General features: G+C 52.3%; 1 protein-coding gene across 1 annotated transcript in view; it reads right to left on the bottom strand.

Annotated features, from left to right (window-relative positions):
- Wnt3 (Wnt family member 3) overlaps positions 1 to 18,217 on the bottom strand; it is a 40,935-nt gene extending 22,718 nt beyond the window's left edge. The window contains exon 1 of the mRNA XM_051178587.1: positions 17,829 to 18,217. Coding sequence (XP_051034544.1) covers positions 17,829 to 18,202 — 374 coding nt within the window. The 5' untranslated portion in view covers positions 18,203 to 18,217. The remainder of the gene's footprint in view (positions 1 to 17,828) is intronic.
- Positions 18,218 to 20,052: the final 1,835 nt, after the last annotated feature.

Here is a 20,052-nt window from a genome sequence, read left to right as displayed (position 1 = left end):
GCTGGGATTTACAGGTATGTACCACCACACCTGGAACTGTTGTTTTCTTTTTTAATAATTTATTCATTCCAAGTGCAACTCTTGATGCGCAGTACATACAGAGGGTGAAGAATAAACACATTCAGCCAGAATCTGGTGTCACCAGTGGGTGAGACCTGGACCAGGAGGCATGAGGGAGAAGGGAGTGCTCTGTGTGGACTTTTCTGCTCTCAGACACAGAGATATAAGCAGGACACCAACTCACAGGGACAAGGGAAGACAGAGACAGGGGCTGATGGCCCGCTGCCAGAGTTCAGCTCCCACAGACATCAATGTGGGAACCATCTATGAGTCTGAAAGAAGGACATTGGCAGGAACCTGGGCACTCTTGGGTCCTTCTGTATCTCTGGGACATTCGGGCTGCCCTTGGTTATCACTTGTTATCTTGTACCACTGCAGAGAAGATAAAAACCCACAACTCCCATCTCCCCTGTTTCTCACACTAGCGAAGTGCTCAGCAGACCTGAGGTCTATGAGTTGCTTTGAATTCCTTATTTACCAGGCCACAAAGATCTCACTCAGCTTTCTCCACCAGATTCTTTGGCTCTGTCAGCTCAATAGCATCTTTGGAACACCTGCTAGGCCATCTCTTCTACTTGCCTCCATCCCTCTAAACCACTTTGTATTTTTCCCTCCCTTGCTAAGGGGACTATATAGCTTGTTACAGACGCCGCCAGCCTTGGCTGTTCCCTGGCATCCATGTGTCGCATCAGCCCTTCACCACAGCTGGTCTGCAAAGCTTCTGTGTCTACTTCTGTTGGGTGGCCAGAACTAAGACAGATCTAGAATGAAGGCTGGCCAGTGTAAAGAGAAGGGCACAGCTACCCTGAAGCTTGTGGGATTCCCTTGTAAGTGGGGGACTGATGAGGTCTGGCAAGCATCCCTAAGCTCAAGGCCAAGCCGGGGATTATTTGGTGTGTGCCCCAGAGTGAGAAATGGACCCCTAACATCCTAAGTCCTTGCTCTCTGACCTCCTGGAGCTTCTAACCCTGGGGAAAAGTGGTTCTAGTGTTCCATATGCAAACATCTCCCAGCACACATAGTCCTGTGTAGAAGGCTGAGGACCATGGCAGCAAGCCACTCTCCATGAGTTCTCTGTTCATGGACACTGCTACAGCACAGGGCGCTGTAGCCACACTGTGTCAAAGAGATCTCTGTCTCAGTATACTTAGTTTCCTGGGTCTACCATGAAAACACTGGCCACCCTCATGCCTTCCAGCTTCCTGCTTGCTTGCCTATGTGTTCTTTCCCTCCAACTCCCCAAACCCCTCAAACCCAACCAAGCACAGTTATGGGCTCCAGTTTGTTGGGATGAATTAAGGCTCAAAACCACAGAAACCCAGCAGTGTCATACTTGTATGGTGAAGCATACTTGTAATCCCAGCATCTGGGAGGCTGGAGCAGGAGAGTCATTATAAGTTCAAGGAGAGTCTTACCTACATAGTGAGCTCCAGACCAGCCAGCGCTGCACAGTGAGACTCTCTCAAAGCACAAAGCAAGCAAGCAAGCAAGCAAAAAGGTCTGAGTTGTAGCTCGTTTGGTAGAGCTCTTGACTCAGGCACACAAAGCCATAATCCCGGAACTTGGAGACAGAGGACGGAAGATTAGAAGTTTATCTCCCACTCTACAGTGAGACCCAGGCCAGTCTATGCCACTCGAGAACCTGTCTCAATCTAAACAAACCAACAACTAAAACTCCCAACACACAAAAAGTCATGGTGGTAGCACATGGGAGGCAGAGGCAGGAAGTTGTCATAATGTTGAGGCTAGCCTGGTTTACATATTGCGTTTCAGGCCAGTTGGAGCTATAAAGCGGGACCCTGTCTCACCCATTATATAAGACAGAAGCCTGCTTGCATAGTCAGTGGAGTAATTGTGGGCAGGAAGAAGAGGAGGGGCTGTCCAGTCTTCACGCTGAGGGAGAGACTGGCAGGTAAAGGACACATCTGGCCTGGCTCCAGAGCCTGCAGACTTCATCATAGTGCCCTCCAGTCCCTGGGAAGAATAAACAGGAGACCTTCCCTGCCTGCGTTCACCTAGCAGCCAGGCACTAAGCGGCCACTATTGAGAACTGGAGGGGCATATGGAGACAAAGCCTCTGTCCTACAAGGACTCCAGGCCTCCCTATGAAACAGATGCCGAAAAACCAGTGACAGGAGGCCTAATTTGAGTGACTCATTCCACGTGGGTGTTGGAGGAAGGCTTTGCAGAAATACTGTAGGCAGGGTTGGACACTGGCCAAACAGCCTCAAGTGTCCCTAGCTTCTGACTCCTCATAGGACAAGAGATCCAGCTGGGCCACAGAGCAATGAGCCGATGGTTTGCTTTACTGCTGGCTTCATTCACCACTCATGCTTGCGTCACTCATTCATCTCAGGATCCTCTAGGATAGAGACACTGGGCTAAATTCATCCACTTCATACAGGATGGTCCCAAAAAAAAAAAAAAAAAAAACTTGGAAAAAAATTATAACCTCCCGGTTGGGAAATTAAGACCACAAAAACAAACTGAAAGTTGAAAGGGGCAGGAGGATTTTCTAGGATTGAAATTTCCAAAATGGGTAACACTTGATACCTAAGGGGAGAAACAGACCAGACAAATGAAAACAAGGACCACCTCTCTGCTCACCCAGTGCCCCTGAGATTCCAGTGAACAGGGATAGCTTCTAAATTTATTTGACCCTAGAAGCCTTTCTCTGCAGGATCATGGAGGGCTGGTATAAGAGACATACTTGGAGACATAGTACTCTGACCCAGGTGATGCTTTGAAGATGCCAGGGTGCGGGGGTTGGGGGGGGTGAGGGGTGGAGAGGGACACAGAAGCCAAGCTGTCAAGAGACCTGGGATAAGGGAGGTTCTGAGACAGGATTTTTAAAAACTTTGGAAGGTCACAGGCAAAAAGAGGAAGGATGAGACGAAGATGGGATCATTGTTTAGGAAACAGCTGAACATCAATCTAAGGAGAACATTTGATAGCCACACCTCCACAGCCTATAGCTCTCTTCCTAGGCAAGTGTCTTCAGAGAGTTCTCCTCTAAGTACACAGAAGGATGTGTGTTCATGGAAGAAGGTGAACAGACCTAGCGTCTACAGCTATGAACATGAAGGGAATACAGGAAGACTCAGCAACAGTGTGGGACTTAGAGACATAATACAGAAAGAACAATGGAAAATGTGGTGGTACACACCTTTAATCCCAGCTCTTGAGAGGTAGAGCTCTCTGTGAGTTCGAGGCCAGCCTGGTCTACGGAGTAAATTCAAGGCCAGCCAAGGCTACACCATAAAATTCTGTCTCAAAAAGAGAAAATCACAGGAGGCCACACATAAACTAACTCCATTTTTTTTTAACTTCTAAAAATAAACAAAGTGAAAAATGTAGTGTAGACATTCTTTCCTGGAGACACTCAGGGGCTGGGGCAACAGCTTTGCAAGCTTAAAGACCTGAATTCAGTCTCCAGAAGCCCATGTAAACAGCCAAGTGTGATGGTAAATCCAGCACTGGGGAAGTATCGACAGAACTTCCTGGACAGTCAAGCCTAATTAGTGAGGTCCTTACTGGGTGAGAGGCACCTGCCCTCCCCTCTTTCAAAAAGGGCAAAATTGAGGATGTGGTCACATCTGGAGGGAGATGCCGATGTTCTGGTTCTTCAGGGTGCCGGGAAGCTCAGGGTTTCATCTTGTTATGACATCCCATATATTGTTTGCTCTCTCTCTCTCTCTCTCTCTCTCTCTCTCTCTCTCTCTCTCTCTGTGTGTGTGTGTGTGTGTGTGTGTGTGTGTATGTGTGTGTGAAGTGCTATATAATAAAAAGAATATTCATTTGCCAGTTTTCAGTGGAACAGCTGGTGTCTGTGTAGGATACACATCATCAGCCATACCATTAGCACATCACCTGCTCTTGTCTGTGATCCTCCTCCAAGCAGCTCAGCAAGGCCCTCTTCCCTAAAAGATGAGCGCACACAGCAACCTAGACTCCCAGGAGTCCCAGCCTGGCTTATTCACCACACTTCGCAGGGCTGAAATGACCGGTGCCTCAGCCATATTAAACCTGCACAGACCGGTCCAGGAGCCCCAGTAAAACTCTCCCCGAAGCCACATCTGACTTGCCTACCCCTTCCCAGGAGCCAGGGGCTGAGCAGGACACCAGGATACAGGGTCAGGCCAGTGTCCTCACTGAATCACTAGCATCCTGCCCTGAACCTCTCCCACTCTGGTTTTCAAATAAGGTGATAATTGGGACACACCATCACAGGGTATATGGCTTTCCCCAAGCGTGGCCCTTTCTCCAGAGCAGGATGACCTGCATTCTTTCCTGGTATTGAGTAGTTGGACAACCCTTGATGTACTGGAATGACCTGCACACACCCATGATCAGTCCGTCACTGTCAGCTCAGCCCCCATGTAGCGGGGACATCACAACTTCCCTGACATCACACTTCCCCCACCCCGCTTTACAGAGAAGAAATGGAGGCTAAGAAATTTTCAAGTAGCCCTTCTCATCAAAGTCTAGGAGCCACCAAGTGACAGCTCTGAGATGTGCCATTTTCCCTGGGCAGCTCTTCTTCAAATGCAACAAGGTGTGTGTGTGTGTGTGTGTGTGTGTTCACAAAAGGCACAGGCTAGAAGCTCAAGATGGGCCCTGCTGGGTTCATGAGTGAGGGAGATGCCGTCCAGTGTGTGGGAAGCAGCTAAGCCCCACCAGAGCTTCTGTGGAGAATGATAGTGCTCCCCAACTGTGCTCTGCAAACCTCGGGTTACTCTAAGAGACTCACTTGGGCCACAAAGACACAAGGCAGAATCTATGTCCTCAAGAGCTGAGCCTCTCTTTGGGAAGATAAAGATGCCCGTAAGATGTGGCTGGGAAGCTGAGAAACAAATGGCAAGTATCAGTGGCTCTTCCTGAGGAGGAAGAAGGTATCGGGAGGAGGAAGGAACACACCTAGAGCAGAGAGACTGAGTGGTCCAGCAGGGGACTCTTCAACCTAGGACCCGTCCTCAAGATGCTCTGTGCTGCCTGGCAGAGGTGGGTAGAGATGAGAAGACTACCCGGTCCCACCACGACTCCAGGAAGGGCTAGGATGAGGCAGGTGCTGGTGGAGGGTTAGTGAAGCAGGGGTGGTACATGCCTCACTTTGCAGAGTGGACACGAGTCCTCGCAGCCTCCCCAGGGGAAGGTAGGGACATGCACAAAGAAAGACACAGGGGGGTGATACATCACAAGAGCAACAAAACACACAGTGAGATTAATGACGGCAAATGGGAGGATTACTCACTGTGTAGACGCCAGACCCTGTCTGTCTCATATGTTACATCCTTTAATCCTCATGATCCCCATTTTACAGAGGGAAAAGTTGAGGCTCGGAGAAAATAAGGTCACCTAGCTACATAGACAGAAGCCCAAGCCCAGGACTGCCTCCCACCCCTCCCTCCCACCTGCGGGAGCCGAGCTCTATTCCTTGCTAGTGAAAGGAGGCTAGCAGGGAAGCAGGGTCAGTGTCAATCAGGTGTTACCTGGTGATGTCACTGTTCTTCTTAAACCACAGAACTGGCTAAGCACCAGGGAAGGTCACTGGAGACTGAGACTGTCAAGATGAGACCCAAGATTAGCAAAGAGGGCCCTGAAGTGGGGAGTAAACGCCGCTGGGACAGTCCCCAGGATTGCTGCTGAACAAGAGATTCACAAGCTAAGGTGAGCTGCAAGGCCAGGGCAGGGACCAAGCAAGCCCTCTCCCAGATTCTGTGCTGGGAGAGCCCAGATAGACCCACTTCTCCATCCAACTTCCTTGGCCTGGCCAGAGTTTGTGGGATGGGACTACTAAATGAAGCCTCATTCATTAAGTACCAGGGACTAAAAACTTTCACCTCGGGTTAGCAAATGTCCATATTCACATTCTACTGAGCTCACAGGAGACACATGTTCGTGCGCACACGCGCGTGCGTGTGTATGTGTGTGTGTGATGCCAATATAAAAAATGTAAATAGCTGGGTGTTGGTGCACGTCTTTAATCCCAGCACTCAGGAGGCTGAGGCAGGCAGATCTCTGTGAGTTCGAGGCCAGCCTGGTCTACAGAGTGAGTTCCAGGACAGGCTCCAAAGCAATACAGAGAAACCCTGCCTCAAAAAACAAAACAAAATACCAGAAATGTTTAGTTCTTCAAGGAGTTCATTTTAGAAAACAGTGACATGGACAGAAAGAGCCCTGGCCTATACTGTGCTAACCCTTCCATCCTTCCCATGCTGGACCTGACCAAACCTCCAGGTATCCACCACCAGTGCAAACAGCCTGCCTGACCTCTTTTGGGGCCATCAGCAGTGTACCTCGCCCCAGTAGGAAAGACCTCAGGCAGAAACCCGCAGAGCTCAGAAGGAGGCTCGTGGCCATCTGGGAAGGAGTCCTCAGACACTGGGATACCTAGACTAGCATAACCAGAGTGGGTATGGATTCTGGGGGTGTAAACACAGGAACTCCAGACTCCTGTCCCTATAGAGAAGGGCACAATTGTCAGATAGTAGAGCAGAACCCTCTGCCTCAAAGGCCCGGGCAGGACAACTCATAACTTAGGCCAAAGGACCACTGGACTAGAGAATGATGCTCAGAAAGACCTGAAGGACAAGTGATTCAAGGCAGGTTACCTCCAAGGGACTTTTCTGGAAAAAGGAGACCTCAGGGTCAATATATCCATTTCTCAAATGCAAACTGAAAACTTTCAGTAATGCTCAGGTCCCTGGAAACCAAATTAAATCATCTGGGCTTAGATGAAGTCTACAGATAGACCTCTAGGGAACTTCTTGGCTATTGGGGTGGGGTGTAATATCACTAAGGGTCTGTGAATCCTGGAGGGTCTGGCTTCCAGCAGTCAGCATCATAACTAGAGCTGTGGCATACTGGCTGAGAAGCCTTGGGCACTGAAGTATGGTTCTCTTAGGGCCTCAGTTTGTCACCTGTAGAATAGGTACATGCTTCTTAAACCATTGGGGATGATGTGTGTGGCGTCCCCTCTGTTCACACAAGGCTGAAGAAGGAGCATCCGGAAGGGCGGATTGCTTGCTTGCTGATTTTTAAGTCCAGTTCCCTAGCTACTCACTTTCTGGAGTCAGGGGCACTGCTCTATCTTCAAGGACGTGCCAGAGTTATGGCCATCCTTGGAAGGCTCTGGAATCTTTTACCCTTCAGAAGCTTCCACCGAGGCAGAGAGCCACCCAGGGTGGGTTTGGAAGTTCTCTTTGCTAAAATCAAGAGACTGAATAGGGTGGTCTATAAGGTGCCAGCCAAAGGTAGGAGCTGAGAGGTAAGCTGAGCCCTGCTGGGTGGTGGGCAGGCTGGTCCCCCACCCCAGCTCCAAAGTTCTCTTCCATTTCTGTTCTCATTTGTTAGGTTTCAACACTGTCCATTTGTTTTTTGAGACAGAGTCTCTCTTGTCACCCTGGCCATCCTAAAACTTGCTGTGGAGACCAGGCTGGTCTTGAGCTTACAGACACCTGCCTGTCTTGACTCCTGAGTGTTGGGATCAAAGGCACCACAACACACGACTCTCCTCTCCTTCTGGATGAGTGTCCCACTGCAGCCCAGGCCTAGGGAGGCCATCCTGTGTGACCCTGAACCTGTCTCCTCTGCTCTCCCTCATCCTCATGCCACCCTGAAACTTACAGGGTGGTAGCTCCACAGTGGCTTCTGGAACAATGGAGCTGATCTGGAGAGAGGGGAAGGGCTACTTGGGCACTTGTATGTCACCTGTGAAATGGTATCAAGAGCCCCAGTTAGCTCCCAAGGTGAGGGAGGGGGAGACAAAATAGGTGTGATGGGGACCAAGCAAAGGGAAGGCACAACTCATAGAAGAGTCCCCAGTTAGGGGCATAGCTCAGTGGGTAGAATGCTCTCCTAGCATACAGGAAGCCCCAGGTTCAATCCCCAGCACCACATAAAACCAGGCACAGTGCTGCATGCTAATCCCAGTACTGGGGAAGTGGGAACAGGAGGATGAGAAATTCAAGGTCATCCTTGCCTACAATGTTGGAGACTTTGTCTCGAAAGAAAGTGAAACAGATTCCCAGGGCGTAGGATGACACCTTCAAGTTTAGACTAAAGCACATTGCGGAGGCATTCCCGCAAACAGCATCCCCAAAGAGCATCCCTGAAGACAAGGTTTCTGCAGACCCCAAACTGTTTGTTCAGAACTGCTTCTCTGAAATAGCAATTTTTCTTCCCCACCCACCCATTTCCTCCATTCTTCCTTTTATAGAGACAGGATCTCATTGTATAGCCCAAGCTGGTTTCAAACTTGCAATACTCCTGCCTCAGCCTCTGGAGTACAGGGATTACAGGCACACCACCACCATGCTTTGTTACCCAGCTCATTAATCCTAGCACTTGGGAAGCAGAGACAGATGTAATGAGTTCAAGGCCAGCCTGGTCTACAGAGCAAGTTCCAGGACAGCCAGGGATGTCACACAGAGAAACCCTGTCTCTAAAAACTGAAAGAAAAAAAAAAGTATTTTGCTTTTTATGTGTGTGTGCGCCTTGCCTTTTTTCAGAAAGAATTCAACACAGCTGGCAGCCAACATCCCGTCTGAAGACAAAAAATATTTATGGAGCATCAGTAGCCACCACACAGGGACCAAGCATGGAGAATTCTAGACAAACTAGGCATGGGGTCTGCCTGCAAGGAGTTTAGAATACAAAATGTTTCTGGGTAAATAGCAGAATGTAGACTGAAGAGCTGGACCTGGCAAAGAAGCGAATAAATATGGCTCTCAAGGTCAGCTTAGGTGTAAGCATCGGGCATCAAGTGTGGCTCTGGGTTCCCTATGGGTTCCCTAATGGCCAGGGCATGAAGGGAACATGCTTTGTAAGAAAGCAGAACACATTCTAGTTTCTCAGCGGGACATAATGCTGAACAATTAGCTGTGAAAGCCAAGTTAAAAAAAAAAATCAACATCTCAGAGACACCAACCCAGGAATAGAACACGGGGATGAATTCTGAAGATAGGAAGGTAAGATGGCTTGTCCAAGACCAGAGTTCATTCCTCCAAACCCATGGAGAAAAGTGGGCATGGTGGTGTGTCTGTAATCCCAGAGCTGGGGAGGCAGAAAATGGAAGATCCCTGGGACACACTGGCCAGGCCACCTAGTCTATCATAAGTGAGCCCAAGGTCCCAGTGAGAGAATGACACTCAAGGCTGTGCTGTGGCCTCACACTCCAATGAACATACTCCCCAACACATGTACATACATAGCTCCCCCCCACACACACACACAAAGACAGGTCTGCTTCTGGCCCATACAGGGTGAAGATTAGATGCCAAGAGGAAAAGAGAGACAGAAGGATGGTGGACTGATAGCTGGCAGTAACCTTGGCCATCACTGACTATCTTCCAGTTGAGAAAACAGAGACCCAATGATTGACCAAGGTTAGCTCTACTCTGTCTGAGGGCAACAAAATGTTCACATGACTACACGGCACCATTCCCAGCTTGAGGACAGTCTGACCACCTCCAGTGACAGATGCCTGTCCCCAGTAAGATTTCCTGGACTCCTCATGGTGGAATCCATGCACACCAAGTAGCGGCTGTCAAGTTAAAAGTCAAATGAGAGATCTGGCCTCGGAACAATCTTTTTACAGGAATAAACAGCATTTCATCAGAACTAGCAAGTCCTCTTGTAAGCCTGAGTGAGGGCAAAGAGAAAGGGCATAGGCTCCAACCCTCCTACCACCGTGAGTGGCCTATGTGACAGAGCTGCTCATCTTTAGGCTCGGAAGAACAGCTTCTAGATTCTATAGGTCTGTAGACCACCACACATCATGCAGTACCCCAGGTCACCTGCCCCTGGGTCCTGCCAACTTTAGAGGCACAGCATGGGCTGGGTAAACATGGAGAACAAGCCCAAGGGGATGGACATGGTGGAGACATCCTAGTATCTAGAACAGCAGCAATAGCCTGCTCAGGCAAAGGTCCCACTGTCTTGGGAGACACTGACAGCCTTCAGGGCCATCAGCTGTGTAACCCAAGCCAGGCTGGACCCATGCTGAGCAGAGTGGAAATAAACCCTGGCCAACCTGGGGACAGAGTCCCCCTGCCTTCCCCGGTCCAGAAGAAGGAAGTGGAAGAAGTCAGTGAATAAGCAGAGGGGCTCATGTTTTATTTGATGTTGGGTTTAAGGGAGGAGTCTGAGGGGGTTTCAAAAGGCATGCTGTGCATGTTTGGGTGGAGTGCCATCGTCAGAACGCCACATTATAAAGTGTGGAGAAGCTAGAGGGAGGCGGCAAGCTGGTTCACATGGTCGCAAGCCCCCATTTGCATTCACGGCAGGCACTGGAAGATTGGTTTTCGTTGCCGATCCAGCTGGCTCCGATAGATAAGTGGGACTCTGCGCCCAGGGGCGGGTTTGGCAGAAAGGCCCTCCTGACAGACCTGGGCACAGGGTCCTGTTGCTCCCATCCCCTGCCAATGCAGGGACCCACATTCTCCTCTGGTCTCACCAGCCCAGCCTGAGGAACAGGGCCAGGCTGCTGTGGGTTTTCCTGCTGACCTCAGACTTCAAACAGTCCCTTCCCGCTGCCCATCTTCCCTCGCGTCCCTCACCTCCACCCAGACCTCCTACCCCAGCTCTCTGTAGACTCCGAATGGCCCACAAGAGCTGAACTGGGGCATGCCTGCTGTCACTTGGTCTTAAACCCAAGCAAAGCGTCTGCTCCCCACAAATTCTACTCAGAGACTGGGGGTCCACTGCAGCTACTCTTGCACCTCCTCTGGGTAGGGGGTGGGGCTCTGTTCATCTTGCTGGCAATGGTAGCTGCTGACCCAGGGGGAACTGACGTTCTGAGCGCTTAGCAGCCCCATAGGCAGGGAAGGAGGTTTGATGCCCATTTGGCAGATGAGAAAACTGAGGTCTGGGCAGTTTGGCAACTCAGCCAACACCTCAAAGCTGCTGGAGTGTAAAGCTTATGGTCTGTACCTTGCCCTGGAATCAGCTCACAGTCTCCCACCAGACACAGGCAATTCACATATCTGCTGACCCTGTGCACTGAGCATCACTTTGGAAGAGGAAGACTATGTCCAACTGCTCAGGTCCCCTGACACCCTACCTGGAAACTACCTAGAACTATGATTCCTCTTGACCCCAAACAGAGCATACTTCTGGGACCCTATCCTTCCCTTAGACATGTGAATGTGCCTGACATTTCTGGAATTCACTCCACATGCATTAATGAGGCCATTTTGAGAAGGCTTGCCTCAGGGGGAACCAGAAAACTGTCTGCTGTCCCCATCCTGACCTCTGCCAACTCCTGCCAACTGTACTAACAGAGCTCAAACAGGCAAATGGGTGCTGCAGGCACCCCTACGCCTGCCTGTCCCATACCTTTCTTGGCCCCTGAACCAGAAACAAAGTACCTGGGGCTGGAAATGCAAGAGATTGTTGGAATCGTGACACTGGTCAACACAGGCAGGCAAAAGCTTGTCACCAGGCAGCCAGGTGAGCTGTGGGGCTCCCAGAAAAGTTAGTTTAAGGAAGGGCTAGTGGGTTTCCTCCCCTCTAGTACAAGGCTGATCCTACCAGGAAAACCTCTGTGGCCCTAAGGCAGTATCCACGCTTCCAAGCAACAGATTGTCTAACACAAAGACTTAGACTTCAGCCTCCAGACACCAGGCCTGGTCTCTCACCCTCATGGGCCACCAGGACCCAAGCTATAGGACAAGAAGACAACTTGAAGGTCTTCACAGGCAACCTTAAACTTGGCACTAAGAGGAAGTAGAGAGCTCCTACATGGAGAAGATTCTAGAAGTCCAGGTGGCTTCCCAGCATCCCGTTCTTCTACTGGGCTCCATCAGACTATCCTGGGGAGTCCCCATGGGACTCTGTCCTTCTTTCCCAACCTCTTCTTCCTCTCAGTGGCCTGGCACTCTCCAAGAAGAACCCTGTTTGGAGCCAGGACATCACAGGTCCCAGGCCCGGAGGGGACGAGGTGGAAGTCTCTTCCTTACTGTCGCCCCACATACCTCCACCCCCCAAAGAATGTAATTAAGTAGCAGGCTTCTGCCAGGAGCCAAGCTTTCTGCCTTCCGTCTATAAATCACCTTCTGAGTCATTCCCCAGCTCCAGAAGCAACTTCATCTCATGCTAGGGCTGCTCCAGCAGCCAGACCCCCAAGTCTAGCCCTCCCCACCAGGTCTGTGTCCCAGCCTGAAATGGCAGTGGCTTCAGAGCTTGGAAGACTGTGGGGTGCCAGGAGGGTTAGGGGAGACTCCAACACCTCTGTCCACCTTACACACACACACACACACACACACACACACACACACACACACGGCACACGGCAGCAAGAAGTTGAACTTCCTCTACTTTGAATGAAAGTCCTCCAAGCATTGTGAGGCAGGGAGAAAGAAGAGTCATGCAGGCCAACCTAGGAACAGGCAAACCTGGATTCAGGACCAGATGGAGGTTCAAACATTCCACTGTATTTCCTGTCTGTGGGCAGCATTCTAGGGGTTTGTGTTCCATCACCAATGTTCAGAAGCTAAAGCTATAACTCTTTATTTTTCATATGGGGAAACTGAGTCCAGGGGAGGTCATTTTGCCTTGGTTGCTCAGATAGCATGAAAAAATTCAGATGTGTGTGCCAGCCGCCTGGAAACAGGGATGGAGTGCTGAGGAGAGGTTTGGGAGTGCATCAAGGAGGCTTGGCACTGGTGGGGTAGAGGGCGTGGGGTTTAGGACCGGTACACCAAGCTACAGACATAAAGGCGTGCACTGTCTAGGCAGGTTCCAAGTGCCTGCTGTGGAGTCCTCATCATAGGCCTGAGACACTGAGAAGATGAATGAACACTCCTCAGCATAGTCAAGGACATGAAGCCCAGAGAGAGGCAGGGGCCAAAGGCACAGAGAAGGACAGAGATCCGCCCCAGGTCACACAACCCACGGATGGCAAGTTCAGAACTTAGACAGGAGTCTCTCCACTCCCGGGCCGAACAATTTCCAATACCCAGTGTGAATATATAGAAGTAGAATAGATAGCCAGGCAGGGGAGGTGGCGCACGCCTTTAATCCCAGCACTCGGGAGGCAGAGGCAGGTGGATCTCTCTGAGTTCGAGGCCAGCCTGATCTATAGAGTGAGTTTTCAGGACAGCCAGGACTGTTATATAGAAGCCCCACTCCACCCCTCCCCCCATAAAGGAAAAAGAATGTATGTGGGGACCCAGCCTTCAAGTGGGGTGCTGGGCAGAGATAAGGGAGGCCCTTCTCTTCATCAGCTTTGGTAGGAGGCTACTGGATTTAGTTCTCATTCCCCTGCTCACTGCATCCTTAGGCAGACACTGAGTTCTGTAGGATGGGAGAAGCTTGCTTGGACCAGTCTGTTCCTTGAGGAGTCTTACCTGTGACCCCCGTCCCACCCTGTCTGTCTGTGACCTCTATAGTCAGGGGTGGAACAGGAGCTCAGGTGTGAGAGTGTGGGCCCTGGAGAGCTCTATCTGAGTTCACAGTGGGGCAGCCACAGCAGGTACCAGACCTAGACTCCCAGATCACCTCTTCTGCCATCAGTGCCCTTTGCAGGATAGACATCCAGGGGCCCAAGACCTCAGAATCTCCTGGATGGAGAAGCAGGTCAGGCCCAGCTTGGTCCCAAAGCTATCAACAAGACACTTAGAAATTAGGGCGGGGGGGGGGGAGGGCTTTCCCCCGATAGCTGTGCCCCCTCCTGCACCCACACCTTCCTCTCTGTATGTTCCAGTAGTTTCTTCCCAAGGACACAGCTCCTGGTATTAGTATAACGTTGGACTTGTTCTCTTTTTTTGTTTGTTTGTTTAGCAATCTTGCATGATATGATGCCATCAGAAGGATACCAACAGATCTACCACCAATCGAGCTCCCTTTGGAGCTTGAGGCCCCACCCACAATAGGGGTGGGCTGGGCAGGAGGGCCATGAACTCGTTTTCAAGGGGCCTACATTCATTTCCCCTAGACGAATCCCCCAAGGCAAGATCTTCTCTGCAAGGGCGACCACCCTGCTAAAGCTTGGCCATCCGATCTGGTATCTCCCATCTGTCTGTCTGTGGGATCAACAGCCTCCAGCCAGCTCAGCTCCTCACCAGCCCTAGCCCCAGCCAGCTGTAATTCCTGCCTGTTACAAGTGTTAACACCTGGCCTGGGGCCTTCCTCCCCCGCAGTCTCCAGGTGCCTCCCTGGGCCCAGCCTACTGACCCCCACTGGGGTTTGACTGAACACGTTCCCAAGCCCAAGCTGAGAAGCAGCTATTGGGTAGGTGTTGAGCAGGGGAGAGGCAGCAGGATGTGACACATGGAGAAACTGAGGCAGAGCTTAAGATGGGCGCTTGGGTGGGGGATGGGCTCTGGCGTGATGGAATAAGAACCCAGGGTTCTAACAGGCAAACATCTTCCCTTAAACTGTAAGGTTGCATGAGCTGATGACCCTGGGTAAAATGTGAGAAAAATGGTCCAGAAAGGGGAGGGGCCAGTGGTCCTCAGTCACACAGTGAGATGAGCCACCCAGCCAACCAAGCCCCTCTTATCAGGAGTCTCCTGTGAAACTTAGATAGTACGTGCAAGGCCAAGGAAGACAGTTTTCCCAAGAAAGGGAACAGATTTCTCCCCCAGCCGCTAACTGGTACTAACAAGACGAGTTCTACAAAGCAGGCTTGCTGTCACTGGTCCTAGTGACAGTGTCACTTAGTCCTAGCCCAGTGAAGCCACTACCTGGCTGGGAGGCACAAGGCTTCCTTCTAGAGTAAGAGGTCTCTCGCAGCCCCCTTCTCATCTGCTTTCTGTCAGTCTTGGGGCCCAAGCAAGGAAGAGCAAAGATAGGTTACCAGGGGTGGAGGAGCTTCCTCGAGGTGATGTGGACCAAAATCCCAGCTAAGCCATTTCCCCTGTAAATCCCTCCTGGGGAATGTGTGAGCTGGGTGGGCCAAGGAGGGCAGGCAGTGATGGACTCAAATGCTAAAAGGACTGGAATCTGCCTGCCTGGGGGCAGAGGGGGTAAATCAAGAATTTGAGGCCTACCCACTCTCCAGTTCTATCTCTGAGGAGGTGATTCGTGCCTCACCCCAGCTCCAAGACTAAAAGGAAACTGCAGAAGAAGAAGGGTCAGTGGTCATAGACAGATAGGGCACACCAGGACCAAGGAAGGCCCTGCCCCCAATCTAGCTGGGAGCCCAGGCCAATTGTGTCTGCAGCCGCATTCTGAGAACTCCACTTCCTGCCTTGTCCTTCTTCTCAGGGCCATAAATGTCCAGCAAGCACCCCATCTCAGGTGTCCTTCATGCCCACAAGTCAGGTGTCAGCAAACACAACCACAGACACATAGCTACTGGCACAAAGCTATGCCACTGGCACTTGGGGACAAGATCAGAAGCAGGCCTAGACAACAGCCCTCAGTCAGGTACCAACACAAGGCTCACTCTCGTACTTCCAACCACAAACCCCGATATCATGCACAAAGACATTTGCTGAACCTCCCTCCTGACACCATCAAGCAGGCATGCTCTCTAAAGTGCAGGGGCTTACACAGACACATACACAAACAACATACGGATCCAAACACACATAACGTCACATCCAGTATCACAAGCAGAAGCCAGGAGGTCCCCTTTACACAAGCAAAGATACTTCCAGACTTCTTCGGTCTCACAGAATCAGCCACTTGCTGATACCTGTATGCAGACACAGCACACCCTGCTGTGGGCCACGGATCCCCTAGGCACAGGCAACAAGATTTCACATGCACAGTTGCCTGGGCCTCAGGCACTACCAACTCTTACCCACAGAGACACACTGGTGCACAGATACACTTCTTAGGGTCACAGACCCAGAACACAAACCGCACCACATACACAGAGGCAGCCACACGCACTGACACACCGCCCATCTCTAAAATCCCCTCTCTCTCTCTCTCTGGCTCAGACAAAGCAGCCACCTGGTCCCCCCTCAACCCCCAAACAGGCCATGTGTGCAGCATTATGTTAGGGCCTGTCTTGGCCTTCTAGATTTTCCTAGTATTGCTTTTTGTTGGTTGGGGAACTTATCTAGACATTCCTGGCCACCATCACACACAGACCCCCCTGCTACCACCTTCTAACACTGGCGCTGCCCCAGGAAGTGCTCTCGTCCAGTTCACAGAACTAGGAAGCCCATCTCCTCTTTTATCCATGTCATCCTCAGGGCTCCAAGCATCTCTTCCTGTGTATCCCTAGGCTCCCAGAGAAGGTAGAACATTGCCTTGGCTGGAGGATGGAAAAAGAGTCAAGAGGCAACCTTCCTCCAACTGGCAGAGCCCCACCCTGGAATCCCTGGCTGCCCCCAACATGCACAGGCTGGGTGTACTCATGGGAAGCCCTGACCAACCCAAGTCCACAGCAAAGAAAGCCTGTCTGTCCTTGGGGTGATCTGCCTAAGGAGCAATGCCTGGACCCTCCAAATAGACCCCTGGCCAGGCCACAGCTTGAGTGTTTGGGTTCATGACTATCCCTCCCTCAGCACTCATATATTCCTAAAGCAGCTGGAAGATGTGGGGTGTGGCCCGGCATCTTGTAGGCTGTGAGCCTCATGTTTCAGGCTTGCAGGTAGCAGGCAAGGAGGGGGGGAGCATTCAGGCAGCACGTCACCCTGGTGGCACACCTCTCTAACTTTCACCCCAGGGGCCAGTCTCCTTACTCACAGGTCCCAAATTCCTCCTCCTCACCTCCCACCCTGAGGCCGCTTGCCGCTGCTGTCCAGGAGGGGAGGGTTCTTTTATTAAAGTTTTCCGGAATGCAGGGGGCTGGAGACTGGGAGAGCTGGGGTATAATTTAGAAAACTGGTTTCAGTGTCTTCCCTTATAGGACTTGCAGGGGGGGGGAGCGGCAATAGAGCTTGCAAAACAGGGGAGTCCCTGGAGCCGGGGGTGGGGTGAGGGCTCCCAAAAGGCTGTTTATCTTCCAGTGAGTCCCCTCACTCCGCCTTCTTTCCCAGCCTTATTTACTAAAATGCCTTTTGTATCCGTTTTTCTCAGGGACAGATTTCTCCTTTCCCTCTCCCTTTCTCTCCCCGTCTCCGTCTTCCAAAAGCAACGAATTTGACAATGAGAATTGGGTTTTCACTCAAAGAACAACAACCCTACCCCTCCCAAACAACTACATTTTCAAAGTCCCCCCTACCCCCTTTTCTCCGGGATGGACAAGCAAGGAACGAATACACCCGGATCAGCAATGGCATCTAGGACCAGCAAATCCTACATTCACTTCAGAGGCTCAAAATTAATCTAGAGCAGAGTGGGGAGAATCTGGTGAAATGCCCCCCATCCCCCTTAGGGTCTGAAATATCAAGGCAAACGCGAGTATTGTGGGGGAAATCTCTTGACCGAGACACCGAAGAGGTAGGGTGGCGAAGAAGGACAGGATAATTTTGCCCATGTATAGACCCTAAAATGGAGAAGAGGAGTGGCCGGGCCCCAGGGACAGCACAGAAATTCAACTGTAAGCAAATGAAGGGTCTCCGGGACCCTCAAATTAGAGTGGGAGAGGGTGAAGACTAAGAACGAGAGCTTCAGGGGTAGGGAGAGCCCTCCCGCCTCTGCGGCGGGTAGCAGGGAAAATGGTGATTATCGGGAGAAGCCAGGAGTTGGATTCGGTAGGCAACACCAGCAGAAAATCCAGGAGGGATGGACGGCTGGGGGGCTGGAGGGAAGCAAGGAGAAAGGAGCCCTAGGCCTGCGGCTATCCAGACCCGGCCAGAGCCCCCCACCGTCCCCGGGCGCGGCCGAGAGATCGGGGCCGCAAGCAGACAGGAGGCAAGTCTTACCACCAAATTGGGTAGCCGGCGAAGACCCTGGTGCCACTGAGCAGGAGGCCGAGTAGAAGCCCGAGCAGGTGGGGCTCCATTAGAAGCAGCGCCGAGGAGGAAGTTTGCCGGCGATCATGAAGAGGGGGAGCGACGCCCCCAATAGTTGGAACAAAGTCCACTTGAGGTTGGAAATGACTTTCGGGCTTTTCAGAAGCGCACCTCCACCCGCAGCCGCCCCCCTCCGGAGCCCAGCGCCGAGCAGCCGGGTTTGAGGATGTCAGCGAGCAGCCAATCAGCGCCCGCGGCCTAAGGTAAGAGATGAGTCTGTAGTTCAGCCTGTCAATCACGCGCCCCTCCCTCCCGGCCCACAACTCCGGCTCTGGGAAGGGCATCTCCCGGCAAACTTGGGCAAAGCCTGCGCCCCGGGCGCACGGAGGCCTCGGGAGAACCCGGCACGCTGGATTCTCTGCCGGCCCGAGACGCTCCCTCCCCAGACCACGAGAGCCAGGTTTAGGGAGCTGGGGCTTTGACCCGGTGTTCACGTGGTGAAGTGTTCGGTTTGGGCATTGATGGGTTGCTCCCTTTCCTGTCGGGGGGACTGTGATCCCTTGGATCTTGGGCCCGTAAGGAATCGGGACTAAAAAGCAAGGGGTTGTTTGCAGATCGCGCGGCGGGGATCAGGGGCTTGGGAAACACAACCCCTCCCAGCCTCCCGCCTTTCCGAGCCCGCGAGCTGGCAGCCCCGTCAGCCGGCCGCAGGTCGCTTCCAGGGTGTCCGAGGGGCGCACGCCAGAGTCCGCGGAGGCTCGAAGGTCTGCCAGCCGGCTACGCGGGGGGGGGGGGGACAGAGATAGTGTCATTTGAGTCTTTTGTCAATCGTCAGATTGGTATCGAGACCTCCTGCAGCCTTTGCATTTCCTGCAACTGACACCAGCCGCCGTTAGCATTTCCTGCGGGAGGACTCGGCCACTTTCTCCTGCAGGCCTGCAGGCCAGACCTCAGCAACACCTGCAGTCTTCCTTGGATCTTGGGGTGGGACCATTTGGGACCAGTGAAACATATCAGCCCTGGCCGGTAGTGGTTGGGGACCTCCAGAGCACCATCCCTCCACAGTGCCCCTGGTCTTCTGAACAGCATTCCTGGCCCTTCTGCGAATAAGAAACTAGAACCTGGTGTTTGGTGTTCAAGCGTTGTCCAGTGCAGACACTAGATTCACCCCAAGACGTCCTGTATAGCCCATATGCAGAAGGAAGCGTCCAGGCCTCAAAGGGGCCTTTTTTCCTTCCAGAGCCCGGGGTTAGGTGCAAGCCCCAGGAATGGTGCCGAGATTATGGCTAGGTTGTTAAGACTCGGTCCCCACACCTAGGTACCTGCCCTCAGCCTCTCTCCCGGGCCTCAGAAGATACTGCGCCCTTAAAATGCTCCTGGCTTGGGATCAAGAAAGCAAGCCTAAGGAGAAGCCTTGGTGGGACCTGCTCCCCGAACCGTGTAGAGAGCCAAAGAAGATGCCCACCCAAACCTCCCTGGCCAGGAATGGCGGGCTCTCTGCTGATGGGGGTGGACAGGATTAGGGGAAGTCCTACAGGGAAGTAGACATTCCTAGTCTTTGATCGTGGCGGCTGGTGCCCACAGCTCAGAACCACGGCCCCTGCTGGTCTGCTCTCCGCACACGGCTTCTTCTGGTGTAGGGAGAGCGAGGAACTGGCCCCTGGGGGCACCAAGGGTCGGGAGAGCCGCCTGGGCTTGTCACTGCTTCTGCGCGTTCCTAGCTCGATCCACGGCTGGAGGGGGTAGAGGGAGAGATGAAAGAGGTGAGGAAGGGGAGATCGAGACAAGTGGTTAGAGACACTGAGACAGAAAACAGGGGCGGGGGTGGGGTGGGACGAGGTTGAGATCCCAGACAGAGGAAGAAGGGGGAGGGAGGTGAAGGAGGCGAGAAGTGAAGGGGGCTATGGAGCAGCATGGTAACTCTCCACCTGGAGCTGGAAGATGGTACTGTGATAGGCACCCCTAGAAACATCCTCAGGGGCTGGGCATTCCCAAAAGATGCCCCCCCCCTAGGTTCTGCAGTCCCATTTCTGGTTCACCTGGGAGGACAGTGGGAGGGGGCTGGCCACTATCCGGGAATGTAGAGCCCGAGGGCTGACGCTTCGGTCAGGAGAGATCTTCCTTCCACAGGCTCTTGGCTGTTAGGTACCCTTTAGCTGAGTACTGGACTGTGGCTCTGCCGGGGGAAGTGGGG

This window comes from Phodopus roborovskii, unplaced genomic scaffold (genome assembly GCF_943737965.1).
Source record: "Phodopus roborovskii unplaced genomic scaffold, PHOROB, whole genome shotgun sequence".
NCBI lineage: Eukaryota > Metazoa > Chordata > Mammalia > Rodentia > Cricetidae > Phodopus > Phodopus roborovskii.
The sequence above is the reverse complement of the archived record's forward strand: the minus strand, read 5'-3'. Positions and strand labels throughout refer to the sequence as shown.